The following is a 22,645-nucleotide window of genomic DNA, read 5'->3' on the forward strand; positions in this document are numbered from 1 at the left end:
GCCTACTCAAGGCTCACCTGGAACAAAGCACTCCCAATTCACACTTTTCAACCAACCAATCAAGTACACAGTCAAACTGTCCCCACAACAGACACTCAGATACCCACCAACAGAGCCTCCCTAATGCAGCCCTTAGCGTATCTCTTCTCAGACAGATCCCAGGCAAACTCCCTCTGTTAGCCTCTGTGCTGTTCGCCACTCAGCTGGATTGCAAGAGGGAAGCTTTCTTTAACAAAAAACGCTGGGGCTGTTTTTCCTATTTAATGGTTGCACAGTGGCTGATTAGGTAAATCCCAATTGTATTGTGATTTCTCAGGGCATACTGCAGACCTCATTGCTTTTCTCTCATGGGAATTGGTTACCAAATACAGAATGTAGACTTGCTTATGCTTATATCTTGTGGAGTGTACGTTGTTTTAAAGGGACACTGTCAGGTTAAATAAATTTGTTTCCATGTCTTACTAGGAATCCTTTAGGTTACTAAAACTTCAGTTCTTTAAAAAAAATCTGACATATTCTTTGCTATTTATACTGGATTTTTGCTTTTTTTTCATGTCTATTGGCTTGTGCAATGACATTGGATTAGTTAGTTTCATACTTCTTTTGGTCAGTTTCACTTTGGCACAGCACTTCAGTATTGGGGTTGCAAACCCAGCAGCGGAATGTTTCTTTTTAAATATGAGGTAAGTATATTACGCTTCGTGTGAGTTGTTCACAAAATGCATTGGAGTAATGCCCAGTTTCATACATGACACTCCTGGTCATAACTTAGACATATCTTAGGAGAAAGCAGGGATGGATCCTGCAGAAGTCAATAGGTCCTTGCTCCACAAGTAGACCCATTGATTTCAGTGGAACTGTTCACAGAGTAAGGTACTACTTAGCATGAGTAAGACTGTCAGAATCAGGCCCATGGTGGCTTGTTTGTACAGGTCACAGTGGGAAAGAGGCTTGGTAAATATATTCTATACTTTCATACTCTTTTATGTATAGTGCTCCAAAGGGTGACTTAGAATCTGTCCAGCAACAGCTGCCGACATATTACTTTCTGGTTTGTTTGATTTCTTCTTGTTTTCTAGAGTGAAATCTGAAGTGATCATTGCCCGACGAGAACCCAAAGAAGAGGTGGAGGATGTAAGCAGCTATCTCTGTACAGAATTGGTATATTACATTATTAAAATGCCTGTGGGGGAAGGGGTTAATATTCTTGTTCTGTATTACTTTGTTATCTGAATTGTAGCTCAAAGTCGCTGAGATACAGATCGCTCTGCCCTTGTTGATGGTGAGGGCAAAGCTGGCCAACCCTAGGTTCTTACTGCTGAACATTGCCAGCAGTCGGGCTCCAGCATGTGATTTCCTCTGTATATGCCTGTTTATGTCAAATCATAGGCTGGCAGGGAGCATCACTTCTCAGTGACTAAGCACATCATGTCCTCAGGGTGCCTGCTGTTCAAAGAGGTAGTTTCAGAGTATATCAGTACTCTGTTCAGCATTGCTAGAATATTGTCCTCTTCAATGTGTTCCTCCCGTAGCATCTAATTTTCCTCTTTATTCAAATTGCAGTCAGTTTAACTGGACAATCTGTGCTAGAGTTCATTATGATATTGCTTACACAGATGAGCTTGTTTGATTATGTTAGCTATGTTGTAGCATGAAAGGATTTTATGCAGTGTGTCTTGCACTGATCTGAAAACTCTAGCCAGTTCCATAGCAATGAACATTTTAACTTAATGGCTTTACATTCTCCCAATTTTGAGACAGAAATTTTTTTTACACTCTGTTTTTTCATAACGTTTTTGAACTATCTAGCATTGGCCACTGCCAGATGCAGGATGCCAGAGGAGGGGGACCAGTGATCTACTCCGTTCTGGCGAGTCTGATGGTTCTTGGTCATTTCTTTGGGTGTTTTTTGCTAAGGTTAAGAATTTCCAGTTTTTCAACCTAGTCCAGCTGTAGCCAAAAACCAGACAAACCAAGGAATGATAGAAATACCACCTGGAAATGTCACCTCTTATGTCACCGGAAATCTGATCCACCTACTCTCTCCACACTAGCACACAGAAAAGACGTTCTGTTCTTATTGGCTGAAAAGTATTGGGCCAAATTAATCACTAGTGTAATTCTATTGATTTAACTGGAGTTATACCAGAGATGAATTTGGCCTATTGAAAGCTTTGAGTTTGTGGCAGGTTTGCAAATCACTCCTGTGAATGCTGGATGAAGGGTTCTTTTTTGAGCAGAGCTGTGCCAATAGACCTGTGTTTTTAAATAAATATAAATAAAAATGCAACTCCCACTAGATTTTTAAGAGTAATTTACTCTTCACTTACATACTTCCTCTGTCTGCCACTCAGATGAGTTAATTTCAAAGAGAAGAAGGCAGGGCTTTAGCTGGCTAGTTTCCACTAGACCATTTTGGTGTAGTGTTGCACCATCCAAAAGAGCTACATCAGCCTTTTGGGCTGAAATGGGGATATTAACAATTATAGACAAAACCCAGTGCTGCTTCCTGGTATATTTAAGGTTTCCTGTAGGCAGCCTTTTTCCCCAGCTGTCGGGGGGGGGGGTCTTTGCTGCTTATCATGCATTGCTCTCATTTCCCTTCCCCTGAGGGGAGTGTAGCATGTAAGGTCTTTTTCCCTTTTCTGGTCCATATGTAGATCCACCAGCCCACAACAGCCATACTCGCCTCTACTAAAAGAAGGCATACTTATGTTATCCTCCTCAGGGAATCAGACAGAAGGTTGTTGGCAGGGACCGGGCGGGGGCTTTGGCCATTTTATAAATGCGGACATTGAGATTCTTCTTTGAGTAGATGCAGATGTGTATTCCATTTAGATATGTGCGCCCAGCAAGCTGAAGCTGGAGCTGGAGACCTTTGCCTAGCAATACCCTGAGAGTACTCATGGTACCTCTCCTGGCTATATGAGGCAGCGCTGCCCTGACCCCCTTCAGTTCCTTCTCATCTCCTGTGTCTGAACTCAGAGCTCTGTGTGGTTGTAGACTCCCACCCTTGCATTTAATCTTAGCCTAGTTGATTGTATATAGTTAGTGGTAGTTAATAGTCAGTAGATAGTGTCCCCTGGTAATGCGCTCACTGTGGTTTAAACATTGCTCTTCGTGTGGAGGGGCGATTTCCAACAGCGACCTGATGCGGTGCCCGCTTCGTCTCAGCAAGCCCCACCTTAAAGAGAGTTGTTTGATTTGTAAATCATTCAAGAACTGGATTCAGGTGGTGCAGGACCTTTGCCTCAAGCAGCTCCTGCTTGAATAGACTATGCAGCCTGATCTGGTACCAAGGCCTCCTTGGACTGAAGATTACCCTCGGGCTTGGAGCATGCTGCTGCCTCTCCCAAGAGATGGAGGAGCTGTCCCAAGAGGTGGAGGAGAATCCAGGATGTGACGGAGTGTTTGCCGATACTGATCAAGACCTTGGACCGCTACCCCTTCCTACTTCTCCATGTGGGCACCAGTGGTACTGCCAAGAATGATCTTGAGCGGATCACTGCATACTGCGTGGCTCTGGGAAGAAGGATAAAGGAAGTAGTGTTCTCATCTGTCCTCCCTGTTGAAGGAAAAGGCCCAGGTAGGGACTGTCAAATTGTGGAGGTGAATGCGTGGTTAAGCAGGTGGTGTTGGAGAGAGGGCTTTGGATTTTTCGACCATGGGATGTTGTTCCAGGAAGAAGGATTGCTAGGAAGAGATGGGATCCACCTAACGAAGAGAGGGAAGAGCATCTTCGCAGGCAGGTTTGCAAACCTAGTGAGGAGGGCTTTAAACTAGGTTTGCCGGGGGATGGTGACCTAAGCCCAGAGGTAGTGGGGGAGTGGGATACCAGGAGGAAACACAAGGAGGAGGGTACAGGACGGGAAGCCTCCTGATTCATACTGAGAAAGTAGGGCAATTGGCTAGTTTTCTTAGGTGCATGTACACAAATGCAAGAAGCCCGGGATGAAGCAGAAAGAATTGAAAGTCTTGGCACAATCAAGGAACTATGATGTGACTGGAATAACAGAGACTTTGTGGGGCAGTTCACATGACTGGAGTACTGTAATGGGTGGGTATAAACTGTTCAGGAAGGACCGGTATGGGAGGAAAGGTGGAGGAGATGCATTGTATGTAAGAGAGCAATATGATTGCTCAGAGCTCCAATTTGAAACTGGAGAAAAGCCTGTTGAGAGTCTTTGGGTTAAGTTTAGAGGCGAGAGCAACAAGGATGATGTCGTGGTGGGCATGTGCTATAGACCACTGGATCAGAAGGATGAGGTAGATGAGGCTTTCTTCGGACAACTAACTGAAGTTAGTTGGGGGTTGGACTAGATGACCTTCTGGGGTCCCTTCCAACCCTGAGATTCTATGATTCTAAGTCTCCAGATCACAGGCCCTGGTTCTAATGGGGGACTTCAATCACCCTGACATCTGCTGGGAGAGCAATACAATACAGCAGACAATTCAGAAAGTTTTTGGAGAGTGTTGGGGACGACTTCCTGGTACAAGTGCTGGAGGAACTGACTAGGGGCCATGCTCCTCCTGACCTGCCGCTTATAAACAGGGAAGAATTGGTAGGGGAAGTAGGAGAGGGTGGCAACCTAGGCAGCAGTGACCATGAGATTGTTGTGTGACAGGGTCAGGCCAGATGGCTATAGGAGAGTGATAGAAGTTACATATATTAGCCCCAGATTAAGCAGGTCCCTTTTTCCTGAGTAAAATAATGGGCTGTTCCAGAACAATCAGGAAGTTGCTGGAACCAATTAAGGCAGGATAATTAAGACACCTGGAGACAATTAAGAAGCTACCAGAATCAATTTGGACAGGCAGGCTAATCAGGGCACCTGGTTTAAAAAGGACCTCACTTCAGTTAGTGAAGTGTATGTGAGGAGCTGGGAGCAAGAGGCGCAAGAAGCTGAGAGGTGCGTAGGCATACTGCTGGAGGACTGCGAAATACAAGCGTTACCAGACATCAGGAGGAAGGTCCTGTGGTGTGGATAAAGAAGGTATTGGGAGGAGGCCATGGGGAAGTAGCTCAGGGAGTTGTAGCTGTCACACAAGTGTTACACGAAACACTGTAGACAGCTATGATCCACAGGGCCCTGGGCTGGAACCCAGAGTAAAGGGCGAGCCAGGTTCCCCCCATCCCTCTCAACTCCCTATTTGAGACAAGAGGAGGTGACCTGGACTGTGGGTCCCACTAGAGGGAAGGTCCCTGGCCTATCCCCACCAACCCACTAGCTGGGTCAGCAGAGACTGCGGGGATTGTTCTCCTCCCTTTGCCCACGCTGGCCAGTGATGAGATTAGCTGAATGAATGGCAGGTTTGAGCCACTAGCAAAAGTGGCCAAACTGAGGGCTGCTGTAAATCTCTGAGGCGAGCAAATCCGCCAATAAGCGCAGGACCCACCAAGGCAGAGGAGGAACTTTGTCACAGTTGAGTTCAGCATCCTGACAAAAGGAAGAAAAGAGAGTAGCAAAATACGGACCCTGGACTTCAGAAAAGCAGACTTTGACTCCCTCAGGGAACTAATGGGCAGGATCTCCTTGGAAGCTAATATGAAGGGGCAAGGAGTCCAGGAGAGCTGGCTGTATTTAAAAGAAGCCTTATTGAGGGCGCAGGAACAAACCATCCCGAAGTGCAGAAAGAATAGCAAATATGGCAGGCAACCAGCTTGGCTTAACAGTGAAATTTTGGAGGAGCTTAAACTCAAAAAGGAAGCTTACAAGAAGTGGAAATTTGGACAGATGACTAGGGAGGCGTATAAAAATACTGCTCGAGCATGCATGGGTGTAATCAGGAAGGCCAATGCACGATTGGAGTTGCAGCCAGCAAGGGATGTGAAGGGTAACAAGAAGGGTTTCTACAGGTATGTTAGCAACAAGAAGAAGGTCAGGGAAAGTGTGGGACCCTCACTGAATGAGGGAGGCAACCTAATGAGACGATGTGGAAAAAGCTGAAGCAGTCAGTGCTTTTTTTGCCTCGGTCTTCACAGGCAAGGGCAGCTCCCAGACTACTGCACTGGGCAACACAGCATGGGGAGTAGGTGAGCAGCCCTCAGTAGTGAAAGAACAGGCTAAGGACTATTTAGAAAAGCTGGACATGCACAAGTCCATGGGTCCAGTTCTAATGCATCCAAGGGTGCTGAGGGACTTAGCTGATGTGATTGCAGAGCCATTGGCCAGTATCTTTGAAAACTTGTGGCGATCAGGGGAGGTCCTGGATGACTGGAAAAAGGCAAACATAGTGCCCATCTTTAAAAAAGGGAAGAAGGAGAAGGCAGGGAACTACAGCCTCACCTCAGTCCCTGGAAAAATCATGGAGCAGGTCCTCAAGGAATCCATTTTGAAGCACTTGAAGGAGAGGAAAGTGATCAGCAACGGTCAACATGGATTCATCAAGGGCAAGTCATGGCTGACCAACCTGATTGCTTACTATGATGAGATAACTGGCTCTGTGGATATGGGGATGCAATATAACTTGACTTCAGCAAAGCTTTTGATACGGTAGTCTTGCCAGCAAGTTAAAAAAAGTATAGATTGGATGAATGGACGATAAGGTGGTTAGAAAGCTGACTAGATTGTCGGGCTCAATGGGTAGCAATCAATGGCTTGATGTCTAGTCGGCAGCCGGTATCAAGTGGAGTGCCCCAGGGGTGGGTCCTGGGGCCGTTTTGTTCAACATCTTTATTAATAAGCTGGATGATGGGATGGATTGCACCCTCAGCAAGTTCACAGATGACACTAAGCTGGGGGGAGAGGTAGATACGCTGGAGGGTAGGGATAGGGTCCAGAGTGACCTAGACAAATTAGAGGACTGGGCCAAAAGAAATCTGATGAGGTCCAACAAAGAGAAGTGCAGAGTTCTGCATTTAGGAAGAAAGAATCCCATGCACCGCCACAGGCTGGGGACTGACTGGCTAAGCAGCAGTTCTGCAGAAAAAGACCTGTGGATTACAGTGGACAAGAAGCTGGATATGAGTCAGCAGTGTGCTCTTGTTGCCAAGAAGACCAATGGCATATTGGGCTGTATTAGTAGGAGCATTGCCAGCTGATCGAGGGAAGTGATTATTCCCCTCTATTTGGCACTGATGAGGCCACACCTGGAGTATTGCGTCCAGTTTTGGTTTCCCCTCGCCCACTAAAGAAGGGATGTGGACAAATTGTAGAGAGTCCAGTGGAGGGCAATGAAAATGACTTATGAGGATAGGCTGAGGGAACTGGGCTTATATAGTCTGCAGAAGAGAGGAGAGAGGGAGCATTCGATAGCAGCTTTCAGTTACCTGAAGAGGGGTTCCAAAGAGGATGGAGCTAGGCTGTTTTCAGTGTTGGCAGATGACAGAACAAGAAGCAATGGTCTCAAGTTGCAGTGCGGGAGGTCAAGGTTGGATATTAGGAAACACTATTTCACTAGGAGGGTGGTGAAGCACTGGAATGGGTTACCTAGGGAGGTGGTGGAATCTCCATCCTTAGAGGTTTTTAAGGCCTGGCTTGACAAAGCCTTGGCTGGGATGATTTAGTTGGTGTTGGTCCTGCTTTGAGCAGGGGATTGGACTAGATGACCTCCTGAGGTCCCTTCCAACCCTAATATTCTATGATTTTGTGATTCTCTGTGATCAGTGCTAAGGAAGAGGTCTCATAAGACCAATCAGAACTGCTCCAGGTCTTGGGGCAACTCCTCTGCCCCAGGGAAAGTGTATACTGGCTCTGGCGCATGGGATGGTGGGGGTACCTCTGACCCTTCCCTGGTTCCAATTGGGAAGGGCAGAAACCTGATACCATTGACTCTGGTTCCAACCTCTGGGTGTCTGTTTAGTCTGGTGCCAATGAAGTCGATGTCGGTACCGATTAGCCACTGTGTCAATGAATCAGGCTGCATCAGATCTGCTCTGCCTTTCCATTTTGTCCTCACTGTTGGTCCAGGACTTTGAGGCTCCCTCCTTTAGCAGCCCCTCTAGTGGAGTATGCCGCCGAACCTTCGTGCCCCTTGGGACCATACCTAGATGCTCCCCTCCCCATAATGGGTGTGGAGCTGGTACCGGAGTCAGTGCAGGGGATGTCAGCACCGGGACCCTCTTCAGCCCCACTGCACTTGATGCTGCAAGTGCTCCCATAGCACCTCTCACTGCCTTCGACATTCGAGCACTCCGATACTGCTGTTTGTGCTGGGACCAACAGTGCCTGTGGCACCGGCATGTTGCATATTAACAGTACTGCTTTCATCAGAGGTGTTGATTCCCGCCTTGTTTTGGGCAATGGATGAATTGGACTGCCTATTGGCTTCGTTGAGCATCACTCCGCCCATGTCGCTGAGATCCTAGGCTCTGATTCAGAGTCGGAGTCGTCATCCTCCTGCTTTGCATCACTCAATGAATTCCAGGGGCCACCAGTGGACCAGTATGGCTTCCAGGATTGGCATGTGTCCTGTGGCTGGGATGGAGGTCCCTCACCTGGCTCCTACTGGCTTCCAATGCCCTATCCATATCAGTGGCCTTGGACTCAGTGGGACACTCCTCATTCATGGAGATCCTACTCTTTGTCATGTTCAAAGCCAAAGTCACCTGCCACGTTGATGGTGGTGGCTTTGGATGAGCCACAGGCCCAGGCAGCAGTGGTCTTCCTCCCTGCGGAGCTACCAGAGACCTCCATTCCGGGTACATCTTCCTGGAAGCAAGAGCCGGTTCTGGCTCAGCTGAGACCTTTGTCCTCGTTGCCAGATGTTGTTGTGCTGCCGGGTTCATCCTCCCCTTCTATTCTGGAGGACTGGAAGGTGTACCAGGACCTTTTACTCTGTGTAGCCACATCCCTGGGCATGCAGGTGGAGTTTCTCCAAGAGAACACACACAAACTGGTGGACATTTTAAGCCTGCCATCCCCAGGAGAGTGGCACTCCCGATCAATGATGTGCTCCTTGAGCTGAGGAGAGTCCTGTGGAGTATACCGGCATCGGTGCTGCTGGTGGCTAAGTGCATGGAAAAGCACTACTTGGTTCCCATGCAGGGATTTGAGGAGTTTTATTGCCACACAGACCCAAATTCCCTGGTCGTAATGGTGGTAAACAACAGGACCCAGCAGGGTAGATTCAAGTTTACCCCCAAGGACAGAGACTCCAAGCTGTGGATTTTCTGGGCAGGAAGATCCGTACCTTGTTGTTCCTACACGTGAGGATCGCCAATCAACAGGTTTTGCTGGGCAAGTCTGATTTTGTCAATTGGTCAGCCGTGGCTAAATTCGAGGACTAGTTGCCTGAGGCCTCATGTGAGAAGTTCCGGGCATTCATTGCAGAAGGCTGTTTGGTGGCCAGAATGTCCCTTCAGTCTGCCCTTGATGGGGCAGACACCTCGGCCAGAGTCATGGCCTCGGCAGTAACTATGAAAGAAGACTTCCTGGCTGCAAAACTCTGGGACCACTCTGGACATCCAGCAAGCCATCGAGGACTTACCCTTTGACCGCCACATCTTGTTCTTGGACAAGACGGATGACACTTTGCACTCCTTCAAGGATTCCATGGCTGCTTTGAGGTCCTTGGGAGTGTACATGCTGTCTGCACAAAGATGCCACTATGGGGTGCAGCAGCAGCAACAGTATTGTCCACAGCACTCCTTTCCCTCTGAAACAGCAGGACTACCCTAGAAAGAGGGATAGAGCCCACAAGAGGAAGCAGTTGGGCTCAGGCTTCAGACAGTCCACATGTCCTCCCTCAGTGCAGGCTTTTGAATCTGTAGTCCAGAGCATTGGTCCAGTCACTACCCCACCCTTTCCATCCCCTTTTACAATGCTTAGGACTTGATTACCTCCAGCAGCTGGGTCCTAGACAATATCAGATCAGACTATGCAATCCAGTTCACCTCCATGCCCCCTTCCCACATCCCTTCTGTCCTCTGCAGGGACCTCTCTCACCTCCTCATCAAACAGGTCAGCTCTCTGTTGAAGATGGGAGTGGTGGAGGAGGTTCTTCCAGAACACCGGGGGCACAGTTTTTACTTCCAGTACTTCCTGATACTGAAATTCAAGGGCAGGATCTCAACCTTTGTGGCCTCAACAAATTCATCAAGTACGTGATGATGCAGGGTCATTCTATTGGCTATTCTCCTGCATGGTCTCAGAATAACTGGTTCACTGCTCTGGACCTTCAGGGCACTTACTTTCATGTGGGAATTCTACTGAACCACAGGAAGTTTCTGCGTTTTGTGATAGAAAAATGCCACTTTCACTATACGGTTCTCCCATTCAGGCTCTCTTCTGGCCCCTGAGTCTTTACCAAATGCATGGTGTTGGTCATGGCATATCTCAGGAGGAAGGGAGTTACCATACCTTGATGACTGGTTGCTGAAAGGAAGCTCCAGAGAGGAGGTTCTTGCCCACATTGACACCACGTTGGGTTTGCTCAACCATCTGGGACTCATTTTAAAACACTGCAAAGTCAACCTTGGCTCCCACTCAAAAAATCGAGTTCATCGGGGCCCTGTTAGATTCCATGAGGATGAGGGCGTTCTTGCCAACCGAGGCAATTCAACGGCTCTGCCTCAGTGTGCAATATCAGCCTTCCATAATAGTCCACGTATGTCTGAGCCTATTGGGCCATATGTCCGCTTGCATGCAAGTGGTCCAGTTCACCAGGTTGTGCCTTTGCCTTCTTCAGATGTTGCTCAGGATGGTCTACTGTCCTGCCTTACATTCTCTAGACAGGTTGCTTCACCTTCCTCCAGCAGTCCTGGATTTCTTGCACTGGTGGAAGTACACTTGCAACGTGTTCCAAGAAGTCCCCTTCATGAGGCCCTCCCCGACCAAGTCTGTTGTTACTGACACCTCCCTTCTGGGTTGGGGGACATATCTGGACTCATTGAGGGTGCAGGGCCTGTGGTTGGAACAGGAAACCTCACTCCATATCAATGTGTTGGAACTTTGGGCCATCCACAATGCATATTGTACCTTCTGAGATCACATCAGACACACACTGGTTCACATACTCCCTGACAATACCACCGCAATGTACTATGTGAACAAGCGAGGGTGGGGGGCATATTCCAGGTTACTCTGCCTGGAGGCGATCAACCTGTGGCAATTTTGCCTTGAAGGAGACATCACTCCAGTAGCAACCCATTTGCCAGGGGAGCATAATCGTCTTAATGGACCATCTCAGCAGGGTTTTCTCCCTGAGCTATGAGTGGTCTCTGAAGGAGAGTAGTCTCTGGGCTGTCTTTGCAACATGGGGTATCCCCAGGATCAACCATTTTTTGACGAGGAAAAACAGGAAGTGTTGGCTATTCTGCTCTCGACGGGGCCTCCACCCAGGCTCCTTCCAACATTTTCCACTGCAGCTGGTGATTGACTCTTCTGTTTGCTTTCCACCTATTCCGGTTATTCCTCAGGTCATCCTCAAGCTCAAAGCAATTTGGGCCAAGCTCATCCTCATTGCTCCAGCATGGCTGAGGCAGTGCTGGTTCTCAGATCTCCTTGCTCTGTCAATTCAACCTCCCATACCACCTTCCTCTCCATCCCGACCGGCTTGCTCAGAAACACAGCCGCACCCTCCATCCTGCGATCAGCTCCCTGCACGTCATGGCTAAATTAAGAGGAAAAACAGTGCTTGGATGCTGTCCAACAAGTCCTACTCAACAGTAGGAAATCTCCAGTAGGACGACCTACTTAGCTAAATGGAAGTGGTTCTTGGTGGGGTCCTTGGCTTACGGGACCCATCTGGCGGAGACTTCCATCCAGGACATTTTGGAGTACCTGTTACCTTTGCAGAAATTGGGCCTGCCCTCAGTTCACTGAGAGTGCACTTGGCAGCAATATCAACGTTCCATCCCCCGATTCAAGGGAAGTCAGTTTTTTCCAATGCCATGGCAACACTTCATCCTCCAAGGATAAGGTAACGCTGTGACCACAGCCAAAGTTTTTATCCAAGGTGGTCTCTGTTTCATCTGAATCAGGTAGTGTGCCTGACCTCCAGAATATGGAAATGTCTAGCCTTTTATCTAGACAGAACTAAACAGTGTTGTGTTTCGCCTCGCCTGCTTGTGTCATATGCAGACCTCAAGAAGGGGCAAGCAGTCTCTGCAAAGACCATCTCTAGATGAATAAAATCCTGTATCAGGGCTGCGTGTGAGAGAACTTCAGCTGCACCTCCTCAGCGGATATGGCTCATCCAGGAGAGCACAGGCAACATCAATAGTGTTCCCCAGTGACATTTCCATACTGGACATTTGCAGGGCCACCACATGGTCATCCGTACATGCATTTATGAACCACTGTGCTATTTCCTCTTCTTCTTTCAGAGCAAGCACAGGCCTCAGAAGAGTGATCCTGTGATCTTTATTTCAGTAGACTCGGAGCCCGGCTCCAGATTGGGGTACTGCTTGTGAGTCACCCTAAGCAGAATACATGTCTGCATCTAGTCGAAGAAAAAATGGTTACTTACTGTAATTGTGCTGCTTCAAGGTGTGATGCAGACACGAATTCCATGACCCATCCTCCGTCCCCTCTGCATTGGAGTCTCCTCTCCTGGGATTTCAGTGTGAAGGAATTAAGGGAGGTCAGGGCAGTAATGCCTCATATAGCCAGGGCAGGAGTCACAGCCGTGAGTGCCACTCCTCTACGGGTACTACTAGGCAAAAGGCTCTGGCTTTGGTGTGCTGGGTGTAAGAGGAATACACGTCTGCATCACATCTTGAAGAACCAGTTACAGTCAGTAACCTTTTCTTATTGGGAGTTGGCAGAGAGGAACTAACCAGCTTGAGCCCTGCGCTTGGGACTTGCTGAACATCTTACCTGAACAATCTCCATATGGCAGGAAATTCTGCTGAGCCATACAGAAATTCTTTTGTTTTTCAAATGTCATAATTGCATGCGCCTTGCATTTCCAGTGACTAATTTTTCTAACTTCACAGGTAACCACTAAGAACATTGGAATTTTAGATTTTGAGGGTTGAACCACTTAGTTTATTTCAGTCTGTAAAAGCCTAGTGCTAGGGAGCTCTTTGAGTGCAGAGACTATGTGCCCATGTCTCTCCCAGGTCTGTGTCTAGTGAATCATGAGCAACATTCTGTCCTCCCCTTACAAATGGCTTTTCCTTCCTGGTCCTGGTAGCTGAGTATACCTTCTAACCCAAAATGCTTGTTGTGCCCCATCCTAACCTTTAGCCTTTAGCACTGGTTAGCTGGGGAATTACTGCACATGGGAATTTTGACCATGTCCTTTTCCCCATGCTGCACAGTGGTTAGTGGGAGGAAGTGCCTCCTTGGCATCCTCCCCAGAGAATCAGCCAGACTCAGAGAGAGAGCAGGTGAGTGCAGTCATGCCAGGTGACCAGGGAAAGCGTTTTCCTTGGTGATCTGTAGCAGCAGTTCCCCCTACCCCACCATTTTCTCTTCTTAGTGAAAATGAGCAGGATGCCTCCCATCTCTTCCCCCTCCATTATGAACAAATGCTGTTACATGGTGCTCCCTGCTTTTTGTCCCCAAACTGCTGCTGGAGCCATTTGGCTACAGTTAGAGCCTCAAGTGGGAGGGGAAACATTAAACAAGATAGGCAGACAGCCGACAATTATGTCTTTCATCTCCTAACTTCCTCTTTACTAACCTCAACCCCCTTCCATTTCTTGTTGGCTGAAGCAGTGCTCCTCCCCCCTGCAGGACAACATTCCCATAGCCCAGCGCCGCCGCTTTACCCGTGTAGAGATGGCCCGTGTCCTGATGGAGCGCAACCAGTACAAAGAGAGGCTAATGGAGCTACAGGAAGCAGTCAGATGGACAGAGATGATCAGGTGAGGCTGGGAGTTCCTGTACAAGAGGGTTGGGGCACAATCTGGTCACATATTTGGCTTATAGGTCGGACCTTACAATTTGTGGGGCCCAAATAAAGAAATTAGGTTGTGAATTGCTGAAGGTTCTCAGAACATAGTGAGGTCTCTGATGCTTAAAACCTGCTCTTTTGGTTCCTGTAGCTGGGGCTGGGGCTGAGAATGAGTGTATGAGTTGTCAAAGATACATGGAGGCCCTGAGTGGTTTTGTTTAAGATTGGTCCTGCTGGCTAAGGTGAATCTTGCAGAGTTCCCTGTATGTGCCTTATAACATGGGAAATGAGGAGTAAAGATGGCCCCTAATGGTTTCAGAGTAGCAGCCGTGTTAGTCTCTATCCACAAAAAGAACAGGAGTACTTGTGGCATCTTAGAGACTAACAGATTTATTTGAGCATAAGCTTTTGTGGGCTACAGCCGACTTCATCGGATGCATGCAGTGGAAAATACAGTAGAACTATTTTATATACACAGGGAACATGAAACAGTGGGTGTTACCATACACACTATAACGAGAGTGATCAGTTAAGGTGAGCTATTACCAGCAGGAGAGAAATAAAGCCTTTTGTAGTGATAATCAAGATGGGCCATTCCCAGCAGTTGACAAGAACGTGTGAGGAACAGTGGGGCGGGGGGGGGGATAAACATGGGGAAATAATTTTACTTTGTGTAATGACACATCCACTCCCAGTCTTTATTCAAGCCTAATGTAATGGTGTCCAGTTTGCAAATTAATTCCAATTCAGCAGTCTCTCGTGGGAGTCTGTTTTTGAAGTTATTTTGTTGTAATATTGCGACTTTTAGGTCTGTAATCGAGTGACCAGAGAGATTGAAGTGTTCTCCAACTGGTTTTTGAATTTTATAATTCTTGATGTCTGATTTGTGTCCATTTATTCTTTTATGTAGAGACTGTCCGGTTTGGCCAATGTACATGACAGAGGGGCATTGCTGGCACATGATGGCATATATCACATTGGTAGATGCGCAGGTGAACGAGCCTCTGATAGTGGCTGATGTGATTAGGCCCTGTGATGGTGTCCCCTGAATAGATATGTGGACACAGTTGGCAACAAGCTTTGTTGCAAGGATGGGTTCCTGGGTTAGTGTTTTTGTTGTGTGGTGTGTGGTTGCTGGTGAGTATTTGCTTCAGGTTAGGGGGCTGTCTGTAAGCAAGGACTGGCCTGTCTCCCAATATCGGTGAGAGTGATGGGTCGTCCCTCAGGATAGGTTGTAGATCCTTGATGATGCACTGGAGAGGTTTTAGTTGGGGGCTGAAGGTGACGGCTAGTGGCGTTCTTTTACTTTCTTTGTTGGGCTTGTCCCATAGTAGGTGACTTCTGGGTACTCTTCTGGCTCTGTCAATCTGTTTCTTCACTTCAGCAGGTGGGTATTGTAGTTGTAAGAATGCTTGATAGAGATCTTGTAGGTGTTTGTCTCTGTCTACATGCCTCCAGTTTTCATCCAGACCACACCACACGATCCATTGTCTACAGCCAAGCTCTACGATACAACCGCATTTGCACCAACCCCTCAGACAGAGACAAACACCTACAAGATCTCTATCAAGCGTTCTTACAAATACAGTACCCACCTGCTGAAGTGAAGAAACAGACTAACAGAGCCAGAAGAGTACCCAGAAGTCACCTACTATGGGACAAGCCCAACAGAACGCCACTAGCCATCACCTTCAGCCCCCAACTAAAACCTCTCCAGCTCATCATCAAGGATCTACAACTTATCCTGAAGGATGACCCATCACTCTCACAGATCCTGGGAGACAGGCCAGTCCTTGCTTGTAGACAGCCCCCCAACCTGCTTGTAGACAGCCCCCCAACCTGTGGTGTGTGGTTGCTTACTCACCAGCAACCACACACCACACAACAAAAACACTAACCCAGGAACCTATCCTTGCAACAAAGCCCATTGCCATCTGTGTCCACATATCTATTCAGGGGACACCATCACAGGGCCTAATCACATCAGCCACACCATCAGAGGCTCGTTCACCTGCGCATCTACCAATGTGATATATGCCATCATGTGCCAGCAGTGCCCGTCTGCCATGTACATTGGCCAAACCAGACAGTCTCTACGTAAAAGAATAAATAGACACAAATCAGACGTCAAGAATTATAACATTCAAAAACCAGTTGGAGAACACTTCAATCTCTCTGGTCACTCGATTACAGACGTAGAAGTCGCAATATTACAACAAAAATACTTCAAAAACAGACTTCAACGAGAGACTGCTGAATTGGAATTAATTTGCAAACTGGACACCATTACATAAGGCTTGAATACAGACTGGGAGTGGATGTGACATTACACAAAGTAAAACTATTCCCCCCACACACACACACTGTTCCTCGCACGTTCTTGTCAACTGCTGGAAATGGCCCATCTTGATTTTCACTACAAAAGGTTTTTTTTCTCTCCTGCTGGTAATAGCTCACCTTACCTGATCACTCTCATTACAGTGTGTATGGTAACACCCATTGTTTCATGTTCTCTGTGTATATAAAATCGTCCTACTGTATTTTCCACTGCATGCATCCAATGAAGTGGGCTGTAGCCCACGAAAGCTTATGCTCAAAAAATTTGTTAGTCTCTAAGGTGCACAAGTCCTCCTGTTCTTTTTTCCCTAATTTAATGAATCTCTGTGACTGCAGCTAAAAATGAAAAATAATATCTGAGCCCCCAGTTACCAGGGGCTGACTGTGGCCCTGGTAGTGATTTGAGCTGATACCACTGATACCACTTTAAATTGACAGCATTTGTTTCCACATCATACACACATGGAGACACAATCTACTCCAGTCTCCTTTCATTACTCAAGATGGCTGTACCTCAGCTCCTTTTGTTCATGTCATCCTTTGAATCATGTTGCCAGAAGAAATTCTTGAATGGGGGACTCCAAGTCTGCCTCCTCCCCTCTTTGCCCCTGGAGCCAACCAGCTGCCCTGAAGCTGGGTAAAAAGGGAAACATCTCCTTAGTATGATGCTGAAATTAATGGTTGTCTGAAACATTTGTCCTCAGAGCTTCCCGGGAGCACCCATCTGTCCAGGAGAAGAAGAAGTCCACTATTTGGCAATTGTAAGTTACTGGATGGTCTGTGAAGACTTAAAAGAGGATAGTGTTGCTGTTACTATTTTAGGCACCAGCCTGATAGCACGAGAAGCAGAATCGAAGTAGAGATGAGCCAAAAATGTAAGCTGTTATCTGAACCACTATACCCCAAAAACCTCATTGGTCCAGGTAAAATGGAAATCAAATCTAAACTACATATGGCTTTTGTTTTACAAATCCTGTGGAGATGACTTACAACTGGGACTGGAGAGGTGTAATGGACTCTCACACATGTACTCACAATCAGTTTACAGCAAGGGACAGTAATCATAATATAACTGATTCAGAACAGGGTAGCCTCCACTGGTGAAAACAAACACAGACACAAACCCATCTGTAGTGCTAAGGATCACTGCACTCAAACCTGGGCAATTCCATGGAAGGATTTTCAGGACTCCTGTTCTTGTGCTTGTTTCTTCCATATCTTGAATCTGTGTTGCAGATTGTCCTTCTGCTCTTCTCATTCCTTATTTGTTGGCTTCTCTCCATTCCCAGCTTTAGTCGCCTGTTCAGCTCTTCCTCCAGTCCCCCGCCTGCGAAGAGGAACTACCCATCGATGAACATCCACTATAAGTCTCCAACAGCAGCTGGGTTCAGTCAACGCCGCAGCCATACCATGTGCCAGATCTCTTCTGGCAGCCGCACCCTCGAATTCTTCCCTGAAGAGTGAGTCACCTGCTATGAGCAAAGCCAGATCCCTCTGCAGATCAGCCAAGTGGCAACCAAATTGTTTTAAAATGGGCTTTTTCTCAGAGGACTGTGGCTTAAATGGTACATTAATCAGTTTAATGAAGAAGATGGATCCCCTGCCTGTGTTACCTGTTAAGGACAGTGTTTAATTCTGTACTTAGCTGTGGAATCTCGCCAGGCTCTTGTGTATATCCACCTGACCTTTCACCCCTCACTTCTCCCTGGGGCAGGCTCAGCAGATTAGCAGTATGTGCTCTATCTTCCCAAATGTGTTTTTGGTTTTATCTTGTGCTCCGTAGGCCATGATGAGATTTCATCTAGATGAGCCAGGAGCAAAGTGACCCTGCTGTGATTCAGTTGCCCACCAGCTCTGGATCAAGTCCTGAACACCATTGGCTGCACTGGCTATGTGGGAGGATGAAGAAGGGCTTTGGTAGAGATACTGAGGACTCCACCAGCAGCCTCTTTCCTCTGTCCCCTCCAGGGCTCAACTGTAGACTCCTGGGTGCTTTCTCAGCAGCACTGCCCAGGCTACAGTATTTGATTTTAACACTTACAGTGCTGGAAGAGGGCCACTCAGCTGTTGCTGCTGCAGAATTGCCCCCTCCCCCTTTGTGCCTCTGCTACAGTGGACTTTTAATTCTTTGTTTATATTGCATGTGGTCTGTGATTTTCAGCTTTTAGTTTTTGAGGAGTTGTGTTTTGTGGAAGGAGTTTGGATTATGTGACAGTAGAATGCTGTTCCCTATGCAGCTTTGCAAGGGAGTTGTTGGAAGGGCACTGGATCAGGAATGGAAGAGGTTCTCTCTAGACTGTGAAGCTCTAGACCTTTTGCACACTGTTCAATTTCTCTTTCATACACTTTATCCAGCAATTGGCCTGCGACATCTGCTCTGTTGGGTGGACTGTATCCTGGTCTTAATGACTGAACCATGTTAATGAAGTGTGGGTTCTCATATTGTGGACTGCAGAGTAGGTCATGACCCCATTTTAATAGGATCGCCAGGTCCAACATTAGACTTGTTGGAACCTGGGGCTGAAGCTGAAGCCCAAGTTTCACCCTCACCTGGGATGGCGGGGCTCGGGCAACAGCCCCCTCTCCCCACATCCATGATGGCAGGGCTCATGCTGTGCATCCCCTACCCCCCGAGGTCATATACCGACTTAGTTGTCAGAATGGGGTTAGTGGTGCAATGATGTTTCAGAACCTATCACGGGGCTCAGACTCACCGGCAGCACCTCCTGCTGGTTGTCTCAGGGAATTAGCGTTCCAGCCTCCAGAGCACCCTCTTCAGGCCAGTGTCTCGCCTTGCTGCTGGCTCCTGTGTCCCTCCCAGGACCCCGGTGCCCCTTTCACTGGGTGCTGCCCCCTGGCAGTACCCCACAGTTCTGGGTCTCCCCCTCCCAGAGGAACCCCCCACCCACTATCCCTACCTCACCTCAGTCATAGGCTCCTGCCAGTCACCAGCTAGCCCCCACGCCCTAGGGCAGACTGCAGTATGAGCCACTCATTACAGGCAAGGCTGGGTTTGGACCTGCTGCCTCTGCCTACCCGTGGCTGCCCCTGCAACACCCGTACCTGATAGGCCTTCCCAGGCCTACAGCCGGGGGCTTTGCTAGGCCAGAGCTCCCTGGCTCCCTTGGCCTTTCCCCAGCCCTGCTCCAAACTATTCCAGTCTCTGCAGTCAGGTCCCTCCCTCTCAGAGCTAGAGAGAGAGTGCTCTCTGGATCTCTGGCTCACAGCCTTTATTAGAGCCAGCTGGGCCCTGACTGGGGCGTGGCCCCCAGCTGAGGCTGCTTCCCCAATCAGCCCCGTTGCCTTTCTTCTGCAACAGTCCTCTCTCAGGGCTGTTTTAAACCCCTCTGGGCCCGAGCAGGGTGTCCACCCCGCTACAGAACCCCTTTGCTATGTTATAGATTCCTGTTAGTTTCATGCTGTCCAGAGTGTTCTTTTGCTGCTTTTGTTTGTACATTGGAATGATAAAAACAGCCCATTGAGAGTTGAGACTGATGTTCAAAAAGCCTCTATTATTAGTAAAATATAGCCAAAGACCAAATTTTGCCCTGTTATGCCAGTGTAAATCAGGAGTTACTCCACTGGAGTCAATGGAATTTCCCAGATTTACATCTGTGTGATTAAGATCACAATTTGGGCTTCAGTAAACAGTGTGATGTGCTGTCTCAGGGGAGACCCATATGAGAGGGTGACCGCCAGCATGGATTTGATTTAAATCAAATTGATTTAAATCATGATTTAAATCATTAGTCAGGAAGACTTGATTTAATCATGGATTTCTACATAAAAGTGCATTCTTGTTGGTTGTTATAACCTTAATATAAATTCTTCACAACTCAGAGATGAATGTAGGTTTCATTTTTAGAAGGTACACACTTTACATTTTTAAGTGATTTATTTTGAAAACTTTTCAGATTAGTTTTACAGCTATATCAGAAAAGGAATGATTGTTTGGTTATTTCATTTACCAAAAGTAATTGAAGCAGATATTGATGAAGTGATTGGGAGATAAACTATCTCCAATTCAACAGGTTAATCATTAATATTTGGAGGATTTTTTTGCCATGCTGTATTAGGAGGAGACCATTACCAGACAGACATTTAAATTGTTTTATTTAACTAAAACAACAACGTTATGTATTGAAGAAAAAAATCCAGAACAGCAAACATATAATATTTTAACAAAACAAACATTAATTTTTTATTTAAACATTCAAGTTTTTTTTAAATCAGGTTTGTTTTTGTTCACGTTATTTTTAACTAAAATAGTTAAATGAAATATTTTAAAAAAAATTAAATCGACTGTGTCAGTCAGGTCAACATGAGAAACTTAAAATATTGGCTTCTCCAGCTAACTCAGTCGTCTTCACCTTCATTTTCCTGTTTGTTCATAATCTGGAAAAGAAAAACAAGCTTTCCTGCTATTTCAGGTCCCAAATGATTTCTCAATTTGGAATGACTAGTCCAAAGGAAGAAAATATTCTTTTTTACACCGGCAGAAGAAGCTACTGCTGTTAAAAGTGAGATTATCACTTCAACAGTCTCTGAATCCAAGTGCTTAAGTGATTTCCACCAGTTCACTGGTGTGACTTTCTTTAAACATCATCAGCAAACATATATTTCTTGAATGGGTTCACCCTTAGCTCTGAAGTTTATTATAATTGGCATTATGAAGGGATGATTGCTGGATGTCCATGTCATAGCCAACTCCTCTTCTTCAGCAGTTAAGGTTTGACCCCATTACCGAATATTGAGAATATTTGCAAGAAAATGAGCTGGAGATAGTGCTTGTCCGATTCGTTTTTTTAATGCTTGTAATTTAACTCTGTCATTGCATATTTCTCTTTTTAAGATCTCACTCAGTTCCTTCCAAATTTCAGCAGCGTCATCAATAAAACAGATGTTTCCCTGCATTTTCTTCAAGGCTACAGAAATAGGCTTCAGGGCACTCAGCATGTGTTCAACATTTCTCTTAAGCCCCATGTTGAGAACTTTGGCTGTGACAGTGCCATCTATTTTTTCACGATTTTGTTCACAAACTGTCATCAGATTAGGCCAATTCCTGATATAGTGCTCAAAACAGTCCACTGCTGAGTTCCATCGCACGCCTTGTGGGAGAGTTAGCTTGGTTCCTCCCACTTTTTTCAGAGCAGCTGCTGCAAAGTGGTTGTTACAGAAGTACTTTGCCATTTCAACAACATTAGCCTTTATTTCTGGGACACTGAAGTCTTTGGCTAGGAGGTGCATCAAATGAGCACTGCAACCGTGTGTTATTAGCTTTGGACTCTCTTCACTGTCTTCTAAATAATTTCTTCTCATCTTGGATTCATTTGCAGCATTGTCTGTGACCAAGCTGTGTACTAGACATTTGATTTTTTTTTCAGTTTGTTATAGCTTTTACTGCTACGTCTTGTAAGTATTCTGCTGTGTGTGCATTTCCTGGTGTACCTGTTTCTGTAAGGAAGACATTCCCTTCTTCTGTTGTCACACAAGCACATATAACAGGATCATTGTGGACATTGCTCCACCCATCAAGACTCAGGTTAACAATCTTACCCTCTAGACCTTTTGCACACTACTCAGTTTCTCTTTCATACACTTTAACCAGCAATTGGCCTGCGACATCTGCTCTGTTGGGAGGACTGTATCCTGACTGAACCATGTTAATGAAGTGTGGATTCTCAATCATATCATAGAATATCAGGGTTGGAAGGGACCTCAGGAGGTCATCTAGTCCAACCCCCTGCTCAAAGCGCTGAGGTCCCTTCGAACCCTGATATTCTATGATTCTATGAAAGCAGGACCAATCCCCAATTAAATCATCCCAGCCAGGGCTTTGTCACGCCTGACCTTAAAAACTTCTAAGGAAGGAGATTCTACCACCTCCCTAGGTAACGCATTCCAGTGTTTCACCACCCTCCTAGTGAAAAAGTTTTTCCTAATATCCAATCTAAACCTCCCCCACTGCAACTTGAGACCATTACTCCTTGTCCTGTCATCTTCTACCACTGAGAATAGTCTAGAACCATTCTCTTTGGAACCACCTCTCAGGTAGTTGAAAGCAGCTATCAAATCTCCCCTCATTCTTCTCTTCTGCAGACTAAACAATCCCAGTTCCCTCAGCCTCTCCTCATAAGTCATGTGTTCCAGACCCCTAATCATTTTTGTTGCCCTTCGCTGGACTCTCTCCAATTTTTCCACATCCTTCTTGTAGTGTGGGGCCCAAAACTGGACACAGTACTCCAGATGAGGCCTCACCAATGTCGAATATAGGGGAACGATCACGTCCCTTGATCTGCTGGCTATGCCCCTACTTATACATCCCAAAATGCCATTGGCCTTCTTGGCAACAAGGGCACACTGTTGACTCATATCCAGCTTCTCGTCCACTGTCACCCCTAGGTCCTTTTCCGCAGAATTGCTGCCTAGCCATTCAGTCCCTAGTCTGTAGCGGTGCATTGGATTCTTCCGTCCTAAGTGCAGGACCCTGAACTTATACTTGTTGCACCTCATCAGATTTCTT

The 22,645-nt window shown here is 46.7% G+C and overlaps 1 protein-coding gene across 32 annotated transcripts in view; it reads left to right on the plus strand.

The window, feature by feature from the left end:
* The window catches only part of MAPK8IP3 (mitogen-activated protein kinase 8 interacting protein 3), a 155,169-nt gene that overhangs the window by 101,363 nt on the left and 31,161 nt on the right, over positions 1–22,645 (plus strand). For 16 of the 32 annotated variants that reach the window (XM_073362974.2, XM_073362986.2, XM_073362975.2 and 13 more), the window contains 4 exons: positions 1,080–1,161; positions 13,605–13,756; positions 16,827–16,883; positions 17,412–17,582. In XM_073362974.2, coding sequence (XP_073219075.1) covers positions 1,080–1,161; positions 13,605–13,756; positions 16,827–16,883; positions 17,412–17,582 — 462 coding nt within the window. The remainder of the gene's footprint in view (positions 1–1,079; positions 1,162–13,604; positions 13,757–16,826; positions 16,884–17,411; positions 17,583–22,645) is intronic. The other 16 variants (XM_073362979.2, XM_073362998.2, XM_073362994.2 and 13 more) reach the window with 5 other exon arrangements.

This window comes from Lepidochelys kempii, chromosome 10, assembly GCF_965140285.1.
Source record: "Lepidochelys kempii isolate rLepKem1 chromosome 10, rLepKem1.hap1, whole genome shotgun sequence".
In the NCBI taxonomy this organism is placed as follows: domain Eukaryota; kingdom Metazoa; phylum Chordata; order Testudines; family Cheloniidae; genus Lepidochelys; species Lepidochelys kempii.